The 18,478-nt window shown below is 45.4% G+C and overlaps 1 protein-coding gene across 8 annotated transcripts in view; it reads right to left on the reverse strand.

The window, feature by feature from the left end:
* Window positions 1-18,478, reverse strand: part of Tsc1 (TSC complex subunit 1) — a 52,867-nt gene that overhangs the window by 12,578 nt on the left and 21,811 nt on the right. For 6 of the 8 annotated variants that reach the window (XM_028883331.2, XM_028883334.1, XM_028883330.1 and 3 more), the window contains 12 exons: window positions 17,459-17,603; window positions 16,068-16,222; window positions 15,620-15,693; window positions 9,192-9,266; window positions 7,881-8,056; window positions 6,769-6,884; window positions 6,343-6,454; window positions 5,927-6,045; window positions 3,207-3,276; window positions 2,795-2,899; window positions 2,002-2,560; window positions 537-580 (listed from right to left, as the gene is read on the reverse strand). In XM_028883331.2, the coding sequence (XP_028739164.1) occupies window positions 537-580; window positions 2,002-2,560; window positions 2,795-2,899; window positions 3,207-3,276; window positions 5,927-6,045; window positions 6,343-6,454; window positions 6,769-6,884; window positions 7,881-8,056; window positions 9,192-9,266; window positions 15,620-15,693; window positions 16,068-16,222; window positions 17,459-17,603 (1,750 nt within the window). The remainder of the gene's footprint in view (window positions 1-536; window positions 581-2,001; window positions 2,561-2,794; window positions 2,900-3,206; window positions 3,277-5,926; window positions 6,046-6,342; window positions 6,455-6,768; window positions 6,885-7,880; window positions 8,057-9,191; window positions 9,267-15,619; window positions 15,694-16,067; window positions 16,223-17,458; window positions 17,604-18,478) is intronic. The other 2 variants (XM_028883336.1, XM_028883335.1) reach the window with 1 other exon arrangement.

The raw sequence follows: 18,478 nt of genomic DNA on the forward strand, positions 1-18,478 counted from the left end.
CAGCACTGGGGAAGCAAAGACAGGCAGACCTTGGGGCTTACTAGCCAGCCAGCCTTGGTACATTAGCAAGCTCTAGGCCAGTGAGAGACCGTGTCTCCACACCTGTGGACACACAATTCTGACACTACCCAATCAGTGTTCCCAGCACCGCCATTCTTAAGAGTTGGAAGAATCTTCTACTTGTCTTCCCTGTAAAGCATCCAAATGTGGTATCAAAGGAGGGCTCCTGAGGCAGGAAACCTAGTCAATGGAGTTATTTCTGGCCTCCTTTCTCTCTGCCACAGGTCCCTCACTGCTGTGCTTCCCAGGGAGACTTCCCAGCACATTCCTACCAAGTAGATCTTCTCTAGGAAACCTGGTGCTTACTTTCTCACTGAACTTCCAAGTTCACAGTCCTTGCCACTCCTTAAAAACAAGAAGCACTGACTCTGCAACACTTGGGAAACAGGAGCCAAAGGGAGCCTTTCCTGAGGGCACCCTTCAGAGACAGAAAAAGGATGAGTGGGGCTGGATGTGTGCTGAAGCAACAACTTTACCTCCAAAGTGGGTCCAGTCAACAGATTTGCTGGGTAAGGACAACCTAGGAAAAGATTTTATAATAAGTTACTGATCTGACCCAGAAAACATGAATCTGGACTTTTTGTTGTTGGTGATAGTGTTTTGAGGAAGTCTCATGCAATCCAGGCTGGCTTTGAACTTGCTATGTAGCCAAGGATGATGTTGAACTTCTGATCCTCCTGCCTCCATCTCCCAAGTGCTGGGACTGCAGGCATGGGCCACCATGCCCCAGTTGATATGGTGTTGGTCATCAAATGAAGGGTTTTATGAATGCTAGGCAAGCACTCTACCAACTGAGCTACATCCTCAGCAGAAAATGTGGACTTTTAGCTATAGCAAGGTTAGCTCACATTCTTGCAGTCAGAACCTGCAGTGACTTAGAACTTTCATACTCCAAGTCTACAGCTGAGCTGGAAGGGAATTTTGGTGGTTGGGAATGGATAGGCAGTCCACTACATATAACTAAATCTTAGCCTTAGCACTGAGCTCCTTGGCTTAGTGGCTATGCCACAGGATCTGCTGGTCCAACCACCCTTTGCTGGAAAACATGGAGTCCTACTCCCTCCCCTCTCCATGCAGACACACAGAGTCACTCTCCTTGGACAAGCTACTGTCACCCTGTTAAGATAAATGTAAGTCATTTATCTGACTCTAATACACACAATTTCATTTTATAAGTGGAGTTTTAAACATTACAATTCTTGTCATATTCCACCTTAGAGTATTGTATAGAAGAAAGGTAAAAACTAGCCAGGTGTGGGGGTACAACCTTATAATCTCAGCTCTTGGAAGACTATGGTAGGAAGATCATAAATTCCAGACTAGCCTGGGCTACATAGTTAAGACCCTGTTTCAAAATAAACAAAAGATTAATCTAACATTTCCCAAGAACTAGTGGCAAAAGGGTCAAACCCAACTTAGCTGGTTAATTCTTTCTCTTTCCCTGGAATCCTCTGACAGGGTTTAAAAAAAAAAAAAAGACTGAACGCTGCCTCAACTTTTAAGCAGCCCATGGGCTCTGTGGAGCATCCAGCCACCTGAACCTGTAGAGAACACTGATAATCTCATCTTTTACCAACACTGTAAGAGAAAGCAGAAACCTCTAACTGGAGGATATTCTGAAATCAGTATTACTTAACTCTGAGCTATTACAACCTCATTTTTAATGTCTGCTTTTCAGAGAACAAATGTGCAAACACCCACTGGAGCATCCACACAGAACAGGGGCACAAAATGACCTGTATTCGAGACTTATTTACAAATGGACACTGTCTATCTCACAGATCATCCAAGCACAGTGCCCATGCTCTAGACATGGAAAGGCAACAGACTAGAGAGACATCTCAGGAAACACAAGAGAACCAACTGCCTCAGGTAAGGGTAGTCCTGCTCTGTCCTCATGGTCCCGTGCTGTCGAGAAACCACAACAGGGCCCAGGCTTACTTGCTCAGCTCCTTGCTGTGCGCGTCTGCTCCCTGCTCTATCAGTCTGTCCAGTACTTCCATTGGGGAGGTAGAGGGCACACAGTCTTCCTCAGGGTTTCCTTTCACTTTCTTCAACAGCTCCTCAGTCTTCTTGCTGACAAAGTGACAGGCAGTCTTTGGCAAGGCCACCTCAAAGAGATGATCATATGGGGGAGGCTGACCACTTCCAAAGCTCACTCCCCTCTGAGGTGGAATTTTGCAAGGGCTAGGAGTGAGGATACTGGTTTCCAGAGAAGTCTGGCGATCCCTGTCCCCAGCGGGACTGGCATCAGCACTGCCAGAGGGTGGGTCTATAGGGGTAAAGGCTTGCTTTGGTGTGTCAGGCCCATGCTTGTCCAGGGAGGAGTGCAAAGGCTCAGGGTTCATGCTGGAGCCCTGAGTCCCAGAGGCTGTCGAATGAGTCTTCCGCTGGGAACCAGAGAGACTGTCTCGGTAGAAGGGAGAGTCAAAGCCCCCTCGAGGAACTACAGGATCGGCCTCTGCAGTGGTGATCTCAGAAAGCTCTTTAGATATCGCAGCTGAAATGAGGGTAGGGAGACAAGGGGACCTGTAAACACTCAGCCAGGCACATGGGCTTGGGTTTGTGTACTACAGGGGAATTAAAGCAGGCAATCCTTTCCCTGGACAGGCTAGAACATCACTTTTCACCCCAACACAGAAAGCCTAGCAAGCTCGTGAGTTATGACTCTAGAGCCCAGTTCTGAGACAGAAGTGGGACACTTTCATCCCCTGTAGCAACCCACACATATTACCTTCTTCCTTATCTTTCTCAATACTGTCTTCCTCAGAAGCCAGGTCACCTAGGAATTCTGACAGATTCCCCAGAGTAACGGAACCTTTGCTTGCAGGTGGATCCTCTGCAGAGAGACAACTCAGGTCAAACTGGCTAACTCTTGTAATCACAAAGCTGCCACACTGCACACACATACACAACAGTTCTTCCAGATGAGCAGACAAAGTTGGGACCACTACACAAGATAGAGAACTTAACATCATTTACAAAGGTTTCAAACCCAACCCCACAAAAATGGCATGGTTGCGTATGTCCAGGAGTCGGCATCAGTGCTACTCCAGAGCACCCATGTTTCTATCTAGCTTAGCTTTGAAACTATAGAGTTCAATACAAAGAGACAAGCTAGGTCCATCATTACCCAGGGGGTTTACCTAGTCCTCGGTCATTTAGGAGATAGTGCTGTCTCTGCAGGCAAGGCCTTGAGGAATCTGTTCTTTCTTCCTGAAAATGGAAGCACACAGTGAAAATACTGGGCATGTTCTGTGGCCCACAGTAATGGAGTTTAAAGGTTAGTCCAGTGAACTGGTTAACTTCAGAATCCCTTTAGAATCTTATAAAATGTAAAGAATTGAAGCTAGAAGAATGGCTCAGTGGTTAAGAGTACTGGCTCCTCTTTCAGAGGACCCAAGTTCAATCCCCAACACCCACATGATAGCTCACAACCATCTATAACTCTACTCCTTGAATTATATATAAATGTCTGATGCCTTCTTCTGACTTCTGTGGGCACCAGGCACACAACACTCATACACATAAAATAAATTACCCATCTATGTACATACGTACGTACGTATGTGTCTGTCTGTCTATCTATTTATCTATCTATCTATCTATCTCTATCTATCTACATGCAAGTATGTCCGTCTGTCTGTCTGTCTGTCTGTCTGTCTGTCTGTCTATCTATCTATCTATCTATCTATCTATCTATCTATCTATCTATCTATCTACATGCAAGTATGTCCGTCCGTCTGTCTGTCTGTCTGTCTGTCTATCTATCTATCTATCTATCTATCTATCTATCTATCTATCTATCTGCATGCAAGTATGTCCGTCTCAGGAGCCTCTTCTATCTGTGTGGTTAAATTTACCAAAAATGTTTAATCTGAAATTAAAACACAAATTACAGGAAACTTACTAACTTAATACACCAATTTCATGTTAATGCATACAGCATACTTTTATGAAAAAACTGCATTTTCTAAGACAATTATTACTTAGAACTGCTACATTTCTGCAATCTCTTAATAATTTTGTTTAATGAAAACCAGTTCAATTTGCCTACATTCTACTCTCAATATGCTTCTGTGTGTTACTTTGTCTGAAATATAAGAAAATTGGGGTCCTTACAGATATGTAAAAGTAAAATGTATATTACATCTTATGGTTTCTAAACATAGTTACAGTGTGGAATCCGAAACCACACAAACTCTTCATACTGTGTATTTCTTCTTTGTGTGCACATGCATATGTGCAGGTGCTCACAGAGGCCAGAGGAGGATGTGAGTGTCCTGTGTTATCACTCTCTGCTATAATCCCTTGAGACAGGGTCTCTCACTGAGCTGGGACGGTAGCCAGCAAGCCCCAGTGACCCTCCTGCCTTTAACAGCAGGGCTTGGGGATACAGGCTTACTTAGCAACACTTGGCTTTTTACATGGGTACTGGAACCTGAGCTTAGATCTTCAGTGCTTGAACAATCAGCACTGATGGCAGGTACAAGATTTTTGGTTTTGGAGACAGTATTTCCCTGAGTAGCCCTGGCTATCCTGGAACTATGTAAACCAGGCTGATAAAGATCCACCTGTCTCTTCCTCCCAAGTACTGGGATTAAAGGTGTGTTCCACCATGCCTGGCCAGGTTGTTTGTTGGTTTGTAGACAGGATCTATGTAGCACTGGATAATCTAGAGCCTGATACGCAAGACCAGGCTGGCCTTGAACTCACAGAGATCCACCTGCTTCTGCCTCCCAAGTGCTGTAGCTAAAGGCATGTACCACCGTGCCAGGCCCTAGGCACAAGGTTTTTAATGACCTATTTTCACTTGCAAGTTGGATTTTATTATTGGCTATAAATTACTGTCAGCTGTTTACCTTGAAGTGACAGACTTGGCTCATCATTTAAAAAACTGTTAAAGGTAGGGGAAGAAGAAAATGTGAGCAAAGTACATGTAAGTATGAAAATGTCATAATGAAATCCATTAGCCTGTACTGAATCTGAAAAAAAAAAAAAATCAATTGAAAAGAAATTTCCTGCTAAATATTCAGGCCTGAATAAACCATCTGTCAGTCACTTGTCTTTTCAATAAATCATGTTCCTAGAAAAAAAGCAGCTAGTTCAGCTCCAACTCAAACAGCTACAAGGCAGGACTTCCCTCATCTTGCAGTGTGCAATAAAACATGCTTTGAGTACACTTCTTATTTTGTTCATTTGTTTGCTCTCTCTTTTTTTTCCAAGACAGGGTTTCTCTGTGTAGCTTTGCGCCTTTCCTGGCTGGCCTCGAACTCACAGAGATCTGCCTGCCTCTGCCTCCCGAGTGCTGGAATTAAAGGTGTGCGCCACCACCGCCCAGCCATTTGCTTGCTCTTCTGAGACAGGTCTCACTGTATCTATACTGGCCTTGAACTCACAATCCTCCTGCCTCAGCCTCTGGAGCCTGGATCAAATGTGTGCCACAAAACCCAGCTACATTCCCTAAGGGTATATATGTAATTTCAAGGCCCAGATTTAATGAAAACTCATCACTTCTGCTCTTAGTGTAGAATATGCTTTTCCTTCTCCTTTCCTATTTCTAGGCTGAAAAGTATGCTGGTCTCTAACTTGGTCTGTGCTAAGGGTCAGCATCTCACTACTGTCTGTACTGTCAATGCCACGGGAAGGGCACACAGCAGTCAATGTTGATTTGAAAGTTGGTCCAACCCCCTGAGCCTGAAAGGCTTTTGGGGTCTTGGGGTTGGCAGGTCACACCATGAGAGCGATGACACCTATTTTCAGTTAGTATGATCCAGTTCCATCCCATCTGGGGTCAGGGTGGTACTTGGCATAATTAGGCTTCACAAGGCGAGATATACACTGGTATCTCTGGCCTGCCACTCACCTTCCGGGGGTGTATGGCTGTGGCCTGCGAGGCTGGCCCATGCACACAGTCGTCTGGAGGACAAGGTGGGGCTGGAGGAGGAGAGGTTGCTGGGGTTCCCAAAGGAGTTCCTTTTCCACCTGCTCAGAGACAAGGATAGTACATAGAAAGGCTGAGCCAAATATCAGAAAGGCCATTGTTTCCCCACACTGCTATCACTACAAATGCAGCTGTCCAGTCAACTTCCTGGAATCCAGATCAGCCTCAGCATCTATCTGTCTATCTCTTTATTTTACTCATTCAGAAAAGCCCAGAAACTTACATTGAGTTTCAAAAACAAGTTTATTACTGCCAAATGGCCCCCAATGTCACTATGCGTTCCTGTCACAAAACACAGGCCCAAACCAACCAATCAAGTCCAACTAAGATCCACATACCAGTGGTAGCAAAGGCTTTACTGTAGGGGTGTGACAAATCAGGTGGGACGTTTCCCGGAGACGTAGGAGGAGTGGTCATCCCACAGACCACAGATGGGCTCCAGAGAGTAGCCTAGAAATCAATAAGGACATCAGCACGAGCAGGTGAGCACTGCGTCCTGCAGATTTCTAGGCAATTCAGTTTAGATGCAGTCTTTTCAACTATAAGCAGCATGTAAAATCTTTACCACGAGACAAGCTGCATTTCAAGTGTTTGGATTCCAAGGTGCCCACGAGGCAACAATGGCTTTTCTCTGCTCCTATCATGGGCTCTTACAGGGCGCTCCTGAAACTCACAGTGTGCCATTTCCCCACCACATACTAACTCCTGACCAATGGCCAAGTTCACCAGGAGGCAGAGGGAAGGCACACTGAGTGGCACCGTACTTGCAGCGGCTCAGGTAACAGCCTTGTTGATGGGGAACTCAGACTCTGAGGTAGCTGCCCAGCTGGACTGAACAACATCAGCCGAGAGGTGGAGGAAGGGGTGGAAGTAGCGCCCCCTGAAATGAAAGGGAAGGAGGCAGGGGTGAGTATGGGGTGCCAAGTCATTCTGATAAACAACCACAATCCTCTAGATCACCTGATAACACTCAATTCTCTATTTAAAATCACTATGGGTAGCTGGGCAGATGGTGGCACGTTTTTTAATCCCAGCACTCGGGAGGCAGAGGCAGAGGCAGGTGGATCTCTGTGAGTTCAAGGCCAGCCTTGTCTACAGAGTGAGTTCCAGGACAGCCCTGTCTCAAAAAATAAACAAATAAATAAACAAAATCCCTAGAGGCTTGGGCATCCTTGGGATTAAACTAACATTTAAAGATTCTTGTGGGTTGTTTGTTTGTAGACAGGGCTTCACTGTATACAGTGCCCTAGAATACTAGACTGGCCTTGAACTCAGAGATCCACTGCCTCTGTCTTCTGAGTGTTGGGATTAAAGGTGTGCACCACCACCACCACCACCACCACCACCACCACCACCACCACCACCACCACCACCACCACCACTACTTAAAGATACTTTAAATGCCCTTTGAAAGTTAAAGATCAGACAGGTCTGACTCTAGTTATACAAGAGGATAATTTAATAGGCTTGCCATGTCTGACAGCCTGATCTGCAGCCTCCATTCCACCTAAAGCCAGGATCTGCTGTGAATCCTGACTCTCAGACTACGTCAGTCTATAGTCTGTGGGTTCCCACTGGAAGGTGAGTCCCTCATGACACAGGGACCAGACATAAGCACTTGGACCTCACTGTCTTAGGGGCTGAGACTAGTCTGGGGACCTGTTACGTTATTAGATGAGAGACTGAGAACAGTTAAGCTTTAAGGATAGAAAATTATTTAAATAAAATAGAGATAAATTCTAATTTAAAATATTCTGGGAGAAGTCCTTAGGTAGCAAAAGAAGTCTTACTCTAGGAAGAGCACTGAGAGCAAAAATAAAAACAATGCTTTCCTGAGATGACAGTGCAAACAGAGAGGACCAAAGTTACTTTTTACCATAGCTATTCTGTGTGTCCACATAAGGGCTGGCGGTGACATCAGCTGAACGGTGAGAGAAGCAGACAGAGAGCTGGTGAGACACAGAGTAGCCATCTTCATACGAGGCTTCTGTAGGGTCCAGAGAGATTTTGGCACACTCTATTACAACATCGTGAGTTTCTAATGTCTTCCACCTAGAAAAGGCAACACAAGTCAAGAAAGGCATGCACTAATCCACCTAACCACATCAGTTAGACTACACAGACAGCTCTGGAAATGTGTGCTTTGAAACAAAGGGAAGCAGGGAATGACAGGAGCTGAAAGCACTAAGCAGCTGGGCTGACCTGAGGTCTCCAGCCAAAGCCTCTGGGTTCTTCTAACACATCCCTGGACCATAAATACTGTGCAACCAATTAAGACCAAAGGACATGTAAAGCATGTTAAAGAGTTTCTGCAGTGGGAGCCTCAGGCTCGCATACCTCCAATTAATCCTACAGAAACACAGGGGATAATACTGAGCCACAGCAAGGCTTTGACAGGAATAAGGCCAGTCAAAGGGAACCGTCCTCTGGCAGAGTAGTCAGCACAACATTGGGAGAGCAAGCTTTCAACAGACCAGTGGCTGCCAGAGGCCATGGAAACCTTCACTGTGGACACAACTGTTGTCAAAACTTAACAAGACTAGTTTTATTGTATGTAAACCATACACATTACTAAAGCTGATTTTAAAAATCATGTTTTCAAATACTAAAGGACTCTCACCATCTGTTTGTTTGTTTAACTGTTTGTTTGTTTTCAATTTTATGTTTTTTGACTCAGGGTCTTACTCTGTGATCCTGGCTCCCCTGAAACTCATTCTGTAACCAAGGCTGTGCTTGAATTTGTGGCTTGAATTCCAAGTGCTAGGATACACCTGACTGGAATATAACCTCTTTTTAAAAGAATTCTTTCTCATTTTATGTATTTATTTGGGGGCAGGAGAATGCCACAGCAAGACATGTGGAGACTGGAGGGCAGCTTGTGGGAGTCAGTTCTTCCCTTCTACCTCGTGAGTCGTATGGAGTGAACAGGTCATCAGGCTTAGCAACAGACACCTTAAAACCAACGTGCCATCTCATCACTTTAGACTATCTTAAATGAGAAGAAAATACAAAGCTGTTCTGGTAAGTGCTCACAAATAGACTGATAGTATTAAGTATTGAAATTCAAAGAACTAGAGGGGCTGGGAAATAATGCAGCAGGTAAAGCATTTACCCCTCAAGTAAGCCTGACAGACGTGAGTTTGATCCCTGGTACCCACATAAAAAGCCAGATGTGGTGGCACTCAACTGTAATCCCCGCAGTCCTACAGCAAGATGGCAGATATAGACAGGAGAATCAGCCAGAAGCTCCATTGCCAGTGGACTGCAGGGACAGAAACAGAGACCCTGCCTCAAAACAGAGAGAACTGACCCCTGAAAAGTTGCCCTCTGACCTCCACATGTATGTCCCCCCCACCCTCCGCCACACACACACAAACTAAAGGCTGGGCTGTAGCTCTGTCATAGATGCTTGCCCAACATCTGCAAGGCCTGTGTTAAATCTCCAGCACCACAAAACCCTTGAGTTACAGGCAATTTTCACTCTCTTACTTTCTTCTTTTATCTCTTCTAGATCTGCCAAATGTTCTACAAATGCCCCCAAACCAACAGAACACTTAAACTGTGCACACTCCCCAAGCATCAACTTGCTCTTAGGACACACAGCTTTATTGTTTGTGGCTCCAAGTTCATGGTCATTCTGACAGGACTCTTGTCCTCTGTGGAGGTCCATCCCACCCCCACTTTTCCCCAGGGTACTCTTGAGCAGGAGCAGCAGGAAATATTAGATAGAAGTATAGAGGGGAGAGAAACAGAAAATACAGGATAGCCTCAGGAGGGCCTGGATCCTAATCCATCGGACCCGGTGTCTGCCGAAGGGCTTTTAAAGGAATGCAAAGGGGTGGAGCAAAAGACCCCCCCCCAGGAAGGGACTGGACCTGCCTGGACTGAGTATACCAGGTTGATCGCAGTCCTCGGGGGAGGTTTTGCCCTGGAGGAGGTGGGAATGGGGGGTGGGATGGGGGTAAGGGGAGGTGGTGGGAGGGGGAGAATAGGGGAACCCGTGGCTGATATGTAGAACTGAATGGTATTGTAAAATAAAATAAAAAATAAAAATTAAAAAATTAAAAATAAAATAAAAAATAAAAAAGACCTCCCCCAGGACAGCCAAGTGCAGATCATCTCAGACACCTGCACTCAGGCCCGTGGTCCAATCATCCTCTCTATGCAGACCTGCTGGGTAAAGAAAACCTAAATGGGCTCCAACAGTCCTCTGTCCGTGTTTACAGGGAGGAAGGCAACAGCACTAAGAGCATTGTGTGGGTTCGCCGAATAACACATGTTATCTACACACACTTATGGAGAATGCCTGTTCATTGTAATGTGCTGAAAATGTGGTATTAGGGGCTGGAGAGATGGCTCAGAAATTAAGAGCACTGGCTGCTCTTCCAGATGTCCTGAGCTCAATTCCCAGCAGCCACATGGTGGCTCACAACCATTTACAATAAGATCTGGCACCTTCTTCTGGCATGCAGGCATACATGTAAGGAGAACACTGTATACATAATAAATAAAGCTTAATTTAAAAAAAAAATGTGGTGTTAAATACAAAGGAGAGGCTGTGCAGAACGTGGCCAGAGCACAAGGCAGCTTTCCTGAGTGGCAAGTATTTCAAGCTTTGTCCCTTGGGTACTGGCTGCTATAGACATGTGTATGGAGTTAGGGTGGGTGTGGGGAGCTCTTTTCCAAACCCTCAGCATGACTAGAAAGTGATTAAATAAGGAGTCAAGACACATATGCACAAAATTAATTTCAGTAAAGGAAATAAGATTCCTTAAAAAAAAAGAAAGAAAGAAAAAAGAAATACATGGCTGGCAGGATGACTCAGCAGGTAGACATCAGGGCCAATCCTGACTGCCCAAGTTCAAACCCTGAACCCTACATACAGGTAGAGGAAGAAAATTACTCCAATAAGCTGTCCTCTCCTCCACACACATGCATTCATGCATGTATGCATGTACATGTGCATGTGTATACACACATCCACACACAGTAAGTAAGTAAACACAAATAAAAGAGGACTACATTAAATGTTTTGCTTATTTTTGCAGTGCTGGAGATTGAACTCTGAGTACTGCACATGCTGGGAAAGAATCCAGTTAAGTATCTTTACAATCCTTCTGTGTGTAGCAGAGTGTACCTGAAAGAGGTCCGAGGACAACTTACGGGGGTTGGTTCTCTTCTTCCAACATGTGGCTTCAGGTCCCTTTAGCCACTGGGCCATCTCACTGGCTCTAAATGTTTTATTTTAGTTCAAGCAAAACTCCATTGTATTTCCTTGATACTTAAATAGACTTTTTAAAAAGTCTATTTGTTTTTTACTTGTTTTTAGTTCTTATGAGACAGGGTTTTTCTGTGTAGCCGTGGCTGTCCTGGAACTCACTCTGAAGACCAGGCTGGCCTCGAACTCAGCCCCCACTTGCCTCTGCCTCCCCAGTGCTGGGAGTAAAGACATACACCGCCACGGCCGGCTTAAAAAGACAATTTCTATTTTAATGTCTCTGAAATTGCAAACTACAATCTGCTCACTTGTTTACTTGGTATCCCTCCTCTCAGACCTACATAAAATGTACGTGTGTTGTGCATCTCAGAACCACTGAAATACAGCAGCTTATAGTACCTGCAGCCTATGGTCCCAAGGCCAGAGAAGATAGAGACAAGAAGACTAAGAGGCCGAGGCCTAACTGGACTCTATGGGGGGGAAACAACAGTCAGTGCCATGCTAGGGGCGCCTCACACTGTTCTCTTTGACAACTACTCTGGCTGCTGCTCCAGCTCTGCTAGCTGAATTACTTCCCCAACTCTCTAAGGCCCAACAAATACACTCTACGCTTCTCATGTATTAACTCGCTCTAAGGACCAGGATCACTGCTATCTATCTTTTCCCTCCTCCTCAAGTTAACTCTTCATTTTTTCCAAAATTGACTTAAGCAACTATTAAAAGACTATGTAAGCATCAATCACAGCAGAGCTGAGGGGTTCTGACATGGTTTCTCACTGGTGTGGCCTGGCATTGTCTCCTTCTCCCAGTCTGTGATGCATCCAATGCTAACTGAACTACCCTGGCTACTCTGGACTGACGCCAACTGTCTCTCTCCTCATCCCGCTGAGCTCCCTTCTGGAGTTGCGTCAGTCCTCGGCCCACTGCTCTGACATCTCTTTGACCAACCTACACCAAGCCCCAACCTTCTTGGACTCATTTTGGTAGAGCATTCTCCCTTGGTTAGCTGGCGTGCAGGAGGTGGGGGTAACTCTGACTCCTGGCCTTTCTAAAAGAGCCTCACACCACAGAACTCTAACTTGAAAGCCTCTTGAAGGAGTTGAGAAGCTAACATTATTCTGACTTCCAGTTCTTATTAAGTGCCTGGCTGTTTTCATCCTTCCATTTTCTGCAGGGTTTGTTCTAGTGTTTGAAACCTCACAAAGCTGAGGCTTGGCAGCATTCCTCTACATTGGCTGGTCTGTGCACCGGACAAACTCCTTCCATCTGGAAGCTTTGACTTTAGCTTTTTCTTCTACCAAAGTGTCCTCTTCTTTAAAAATTTGTTTTATTGGCTATTAGGCTCTGCCCACCATTCTAAAGCTGTTCTCAATCATTTGCCTCTGTCCTTTGTTCAAATGGGCCAGTCTTAGCTGTACATCTACTTCCTTTACTGAAATGCTTACTTGGGGGTTCATTTTAACTTCAAGAGCTCTTTACTATGTCAGAATGCCCTTTACTGTGTCACCCTGCCCCCACACAACCATGCACTGTTCTATGCCTGTTCTATGGTTTTGCAGTCAGTGTTTCTTCCTGGCTCCCCTTCCTTATCACACTGTCTCTCTCACAGCAAACAAATCTTCCTTCCAACACCAGATGGCCCACAACTCTGGGCACTGAGGAGCTATGTACTGCTGACAGGGAAGGCCCCCAAGCTAATATGGCTGACTGAACATTTTTACCCAACTGTACAATCTCCTGAAGTTCCACCATCTATAACAAAGACCTGTTTTCATATATGAAGCACAGGGAGGAAAAGAAGGCAGAAAGCACAAGTGTCTAAATCTGGAGAGCAGCAGACAGGTGATAACTGGCATGTCCAACCCAAGAAGCAAAGTCCTAAACCAAAGCTTCAAGCCACCAGTCAGCTGGTTTATACTGCACAACCCTTAGGAGCCCAAGAGCTCACAGCATCCAGATCTTCTGGAACTGGAGGTGAGATGCAAGAAGCTAGAGATAGCTACCCCAAAGCAGCTGGGGCTTTCTGGGAACTATATGCTCCCAGAAAGCAGCTCTGTTCCTTGCTGGAATCTGGTTATTCCCTGGCAAGGGGATTCTCTCCAGGAAAGTGAAGTCAGGCCAGAACAAAGCCTCAACAGAAGACATGGGGGGCATAAATGCATCTCAGGCAAGAAAGTTATGAGAATCTAAATGCCCAAACCACCAAGTCCTCCCTTACCTACCTCTTCTGCTGAAACAGCCAGGTCATACCAGCCTGAAGATGAGAAGAATTTTCTAAAAATCTGACCAGCTAAAGAACACAATCCCAATGTTGGTATCTCCCCCAGAAGCTCAGATCCATACAAAAATGCTCTAGATAAAATGCCCACATTCACAAGCAGTTTTCCTGTCTTCTTACCCAAGCACAAGAGAATCATTAAAGCTTTGCAAAAAGCCTCAGAGACTTAAAAAGCACAAATCAAAACAAGTGAATGAAGAAATAGACTATGCAGAAAAAATAAAAAAAAGACACCGTATCTATGAGACGAAAATAGGTGACTAAAGAAAAGCACTCTGTGAACTAAAGAGAACACTCAGGCAAAAATCCTAACAGTGGGAATAACTAAAGCGGGAAGGCTGAACATCAATGACAAGGAAGCCTGCAGGAAGCAGACTAAAAGATAGAAAGGAAAAACAGGTTTTGATGTTACCACTGGAGTGTAGCAAAGACAGGTAACCAGAGGAGAGAAAGCCACACCCAAAACAGTAAAGAAAATCTCCTAAGACCTAAAAGCTTATATGTTGAACATCGACAACATATCCACACCAAGGTATATCACAAGGAGATTTCAGACTATCAATCTAAAAGAGAGATATTCTGCCAGCCCCCATAGAGGAAAATATACCAGCAAAACGGCAATGGGTTCTTCCTCCAGTCACTGGAGGAGACTAACCCTCAGCCCAGCATTCACATCCGGCCAGGTCAACTGCATCCTTCCTAAATGCTAGAGGATGCAGCATAGCACAACCAGAGGGAGGGCCTGGGAAATGGCCCAGTTCGACCCCTGGAACCCACATCACTCTCACACACACACACACACACACACACACACACACACACACACACACACACACACCAAGAAAGAAGACAAAAAAATACAAGAAATGGGAGATGCTGCCCAGGAAAGAGGCCAAGCAATGGCTCAGGAGAGCAAGCCAACAGCTGAGTCTCAGACAGCAGCCAGTTCAGCTCAGAACAGAGCTGCTGAAAGACAAGCATGCTGCGGAACATCTCCAAGGCTCCTACTATCCCCACTATCCTTTTAGTCAAGGGATAGCATCAAGTGACCTGAGAGAACTCGTCTTCACTACAGACTGAGGAAGTTCTCACTCCCTAGATCTGCATTTATTTTACTCCACAGGATTTTGCAGAGACCTACCCTATGCTGGAGCAGCCAGGACAGTACATCTGACAACAGCCCTCATGAGAAGCTTTGCCAGACACATACAGGGTAAACCTATGCTTCCCAGGCCTCACTTGCCACTTTGTGCAATGACTCTCCAGAAAGCACTCTTAGAGAAGGTGAAGTCAGGCCCACCAAAGCTGACAATGCTCCTGCCCTTATCCTCTGCAAGCCTGTATCTAACAGCAATCAACGCTCAAAACGAGCCACATACATGGCAAACTACAGAGAAAACAGTGAACATAAGGGCAAAGCAGAGCTGCCTCTGAGGGAGGCAGGGAGGAAAAGCTTCTCAGGCAGAACTACCACTGGAATGTTCTGATTTTCAGGCTGGAGCTAACTATATGCTTATGTGGTATTATTATACACTGCTTTAAGCTGACTACTGAGGCTGCATGACAGAAGAGACTAGAAGAGGCATGACCCTATAAGCCAGTCTTTTTAAGATCCCAGCGATTGATACCTGTGGCTCAGTTTCCACCAAAAAGCTTCCATCCCTCACTGGGAATCGTAAATCTGCCTAACAGGCAGAAGGAGCTGTGCTTCATGTAGCTCAGCAGCTGCAGTGGCTCCTCAGGACACACCTGGGAATTCCTGCAGGGCCCATGGGGGTGTCAGGCGCTTGGCAATGCCCATGGAGAAAGGGACCCAAGTAGGCTCATTACTCCACATCTGGCCTTTCTGTAATCTCCTAGTTTTCAGCTACCCAATTAACCTCCCAACCCACTCAAGTTACCAAAAAGCAAGCCTTTCTGGGCTTCTGGGGACAGGTACTGGCTGCCATCACCTCTGCTCTGCTCACGGAGTCAGTAGCTCTCCCTGAGGAATATTCTTTAGATGCAAAGTTCCAGCCCATTCTGCAAGTGGAATATCTGTATTCCCACAGATATCCACAGATCATACTTTCAATCTCTAAGAGACTCAAAAATTCTGTCACTAATTTAGTTTCTGTACCTTCGAGGGTCCAGTTCATGGTCCTTGGATCCAGTCACTAATTCCGGATGAATTCGCACATGCTCCATCATTGGCTAGAAGAGTTTGGGTTGACAAATTATAGGTGTGAAGTTGTGTGGCAAATCCACATGATGGAACATTATTTGACAACAAAAAGGGATGAAGTACTGATACATGTTACAACACAGATGAACCTTGAAATACAGTGAGACGCCAATCACAAAAGGGCACACATAGCACAATCCCATGTATATGAAATGCACAGAATAGCAACTCTTGACTAGGGAATCAGAAAGACAGTAAGTGGCTACCTGGTTTGAAGTAGAGGTGTCAAGGATTTCTTCTCAAAATTTTCCTGTCTGCCATATAATACAAATGCTATAAAAGTACCTGTCTGAAAGAAGCTCTAAGGATCGAATAGATGGGCAGCTGTTGTTTTTTAACTCACCTTGACAACTTCTTCAAAAGTCTCCACGTTTTCCTTCATACTATAGTGAGAGCGCAGGAAGGAGACAAAGTTACAAGGGTACATTCCATAAAGGCGATGAAAGAGGGCATAAACACTGGCATGGAGATGGACAAGGTAGACTTCTGTCACATGGCCTAAGGAAGGAAACCAGTTGTACAGACATGAACTTGAGGACGCCAGCATGCTTTCTTTCTGAAGCTCTCTGAAGCTCACCTACTGAGCTTCAGAAAGGTAAGTCAGATGCAAATCTGGATATACCATATGCCCTTGTTTAAAACCCACCAGTGAATCCTTTGGGTAAACTCCAATCTGCTTCATGTGACCTAGAAGGGTATCTACCCATCTCTGCCTTCCTCCTCCTCTCCAGCCACCCCATAAGGAAGATTCCAAACACTCTTCCAACACCAGGTTCCTCTCAGTATCACTCTCCCAGTCTCACAGTCACTCTCCCTACCATCTGTAGTGACATTTCTTGCCTGATTCAGCATGTGTGTCTTGAAAAGGAGGCTATTTCTCTCCTTCTCCCCAAGTACCACACATAGAATTTGGTGCATAATGAACATGTGAGGGTTTGTAGAATGAGCATGTAAGAGACTTTTAAAACCAAGATAGGATCTTAACTGTGCAGATTTATAACTAAAGCGAAAACACTACAATGTAGAAATTAGTTTAAGTTGCTTGGACAATTCCATTAATTTGGCCTTACCAAGACCCTATAGAAACTCCAGCTTTCTAGAAGCAGCTGTTCCTTTCTCCCAAGAAGATATGGCCAGGCTGGCAGGCCAGGCTTGTGCTCAATGGCCCTTGTGCAGAAAGCTGAAGCAGTCTCCCCCACAGACCATACATATTTCATCTTCTAATATGAATATTTCATGCTAGGACTACCAGAAGATTCTGCAGTGCACAGGCTGACAGCTTCTGAATCACTCTGATGAAGCTGCACTGCCTGCCGAGATGATCTGATATGGGAAAAGTCCCATACATTTGACACTCATGCCCCAATGAGGACACCGGAGTCTGTCTCCTCCTCCTCTATGCACAACCCATAGGTTCTCACAACTGAAGTCGTGAAGCTGTGGCTGCACACATCAGCACAGAAGAACACAAGCATTTTGTAAATTCAGTTGTGATCCAGTTTTACTAATGAGATTCAGGAAGTTGTACATCCTGCCCCTAAGTTTCTCTGACCAACAGCATAAGGACAGCGTCTCGCCAGCCCTGCTTCCTATGTGCCCTGCAATGGGCGCACCCAAACATTTTCTCATCTATGTAGTGAATACCATACATCCTTCCTTCCCTTACAACACACGGCTGCTAACAGTAAGGACAGCATTCCCTTGTGAAGCCTGATAAGGACACTGGAACTGTACCTGGTTTCTTCAGGCACCATGACGAGAGACGGCCAAAGATGTCAAAGAAATCAAGAAGATGCTGCTTCCCTGACTGCGGGATCATCGGTAGCATGGTGATCAACACCAAGACACCAGTTGTGAGGACCACAACATCAGTGTCCATCTGCAGAAGGGAAGGGCGACGTCAGGCTCAGCACTGGGATGAGGGTCCAAATCCTGAGGTCACAGATCTGAAGCCCCTCTTGTGCTCATTTCCTGACCCCTAAGAATTTGAGGGACAGCACTGAAATAGACTTAGCAGAAACACTAAGCCCTGTTACCATTGTGGGATACTGGAGGACCACTTCCCACATTCCACCACCTCATCTGAGCGACAGTTTTAACTTGGCTTGAAACTCCCAAGTTTCAAGATTCCCTATCCCACCACCTGGATGAAAGTGTAAGAGACAGCTTACACAGAACACAGGACACTGCTCTTCTCACCCATCCAACTAAACTTCTAAGATGTTAATTTTCTGTCAAGTGATTAATGGACACTGCACATTGAGAGTTAGTTCATTTTCTCACTAGTACTGGGAACTAAACTCAGGGCCTTATGCATGCTAGGTAAGAGCTCTACCACTAAGCCACACCCTCTGCCCAATTCTCTATTGTTTAAAGGACTACTACAAGCCAAACATGGTGCTAACACCTGCAATTCTAACAGCTGGGAGGCTAAGGCAGGAAGACTGCCTTGAGTTGAAAGCCAGCCTGGTTCCATAGTGAGATCTAGATCACCTAGGACTACATGGCAAGACCCTTCTCAAAAAACAAAATAAAACAAAAGCAAAACAAACCAGAGAAGCTGGAGAAATGGCTTGGTGGTTAAGAGCATAGACTGCTCTTCTAAAGGAACCAGTTCAGTTGCCAGAACCAGCTTGGTGGCTCCCAAGTCTGTAACTCCATTTCTAGGGGGTTCTATTCCCTCTTCTGGTCTCCAAGGGTACCAGGCACGCATCTAGTACATAGACACACACGCAGGGACTCACACATACACAT

The sequence above is a fragment of the Peromyscus leucopus genome, chromosome 4 (assembly GCF_004664715.2).
Source record: "Peromyscus leucopus breed LL Stock chromosome 4, UCI_PerLeu_2.1, whole genome shotgun sequence".
Classification (NCBI taxonomy): domain Eukaryota; kingdom Metazoa; phylum Chordata; class Mammalia; order Rodentia; family Cricetidae; genus Peromyscus; species Peromyscus leucopus.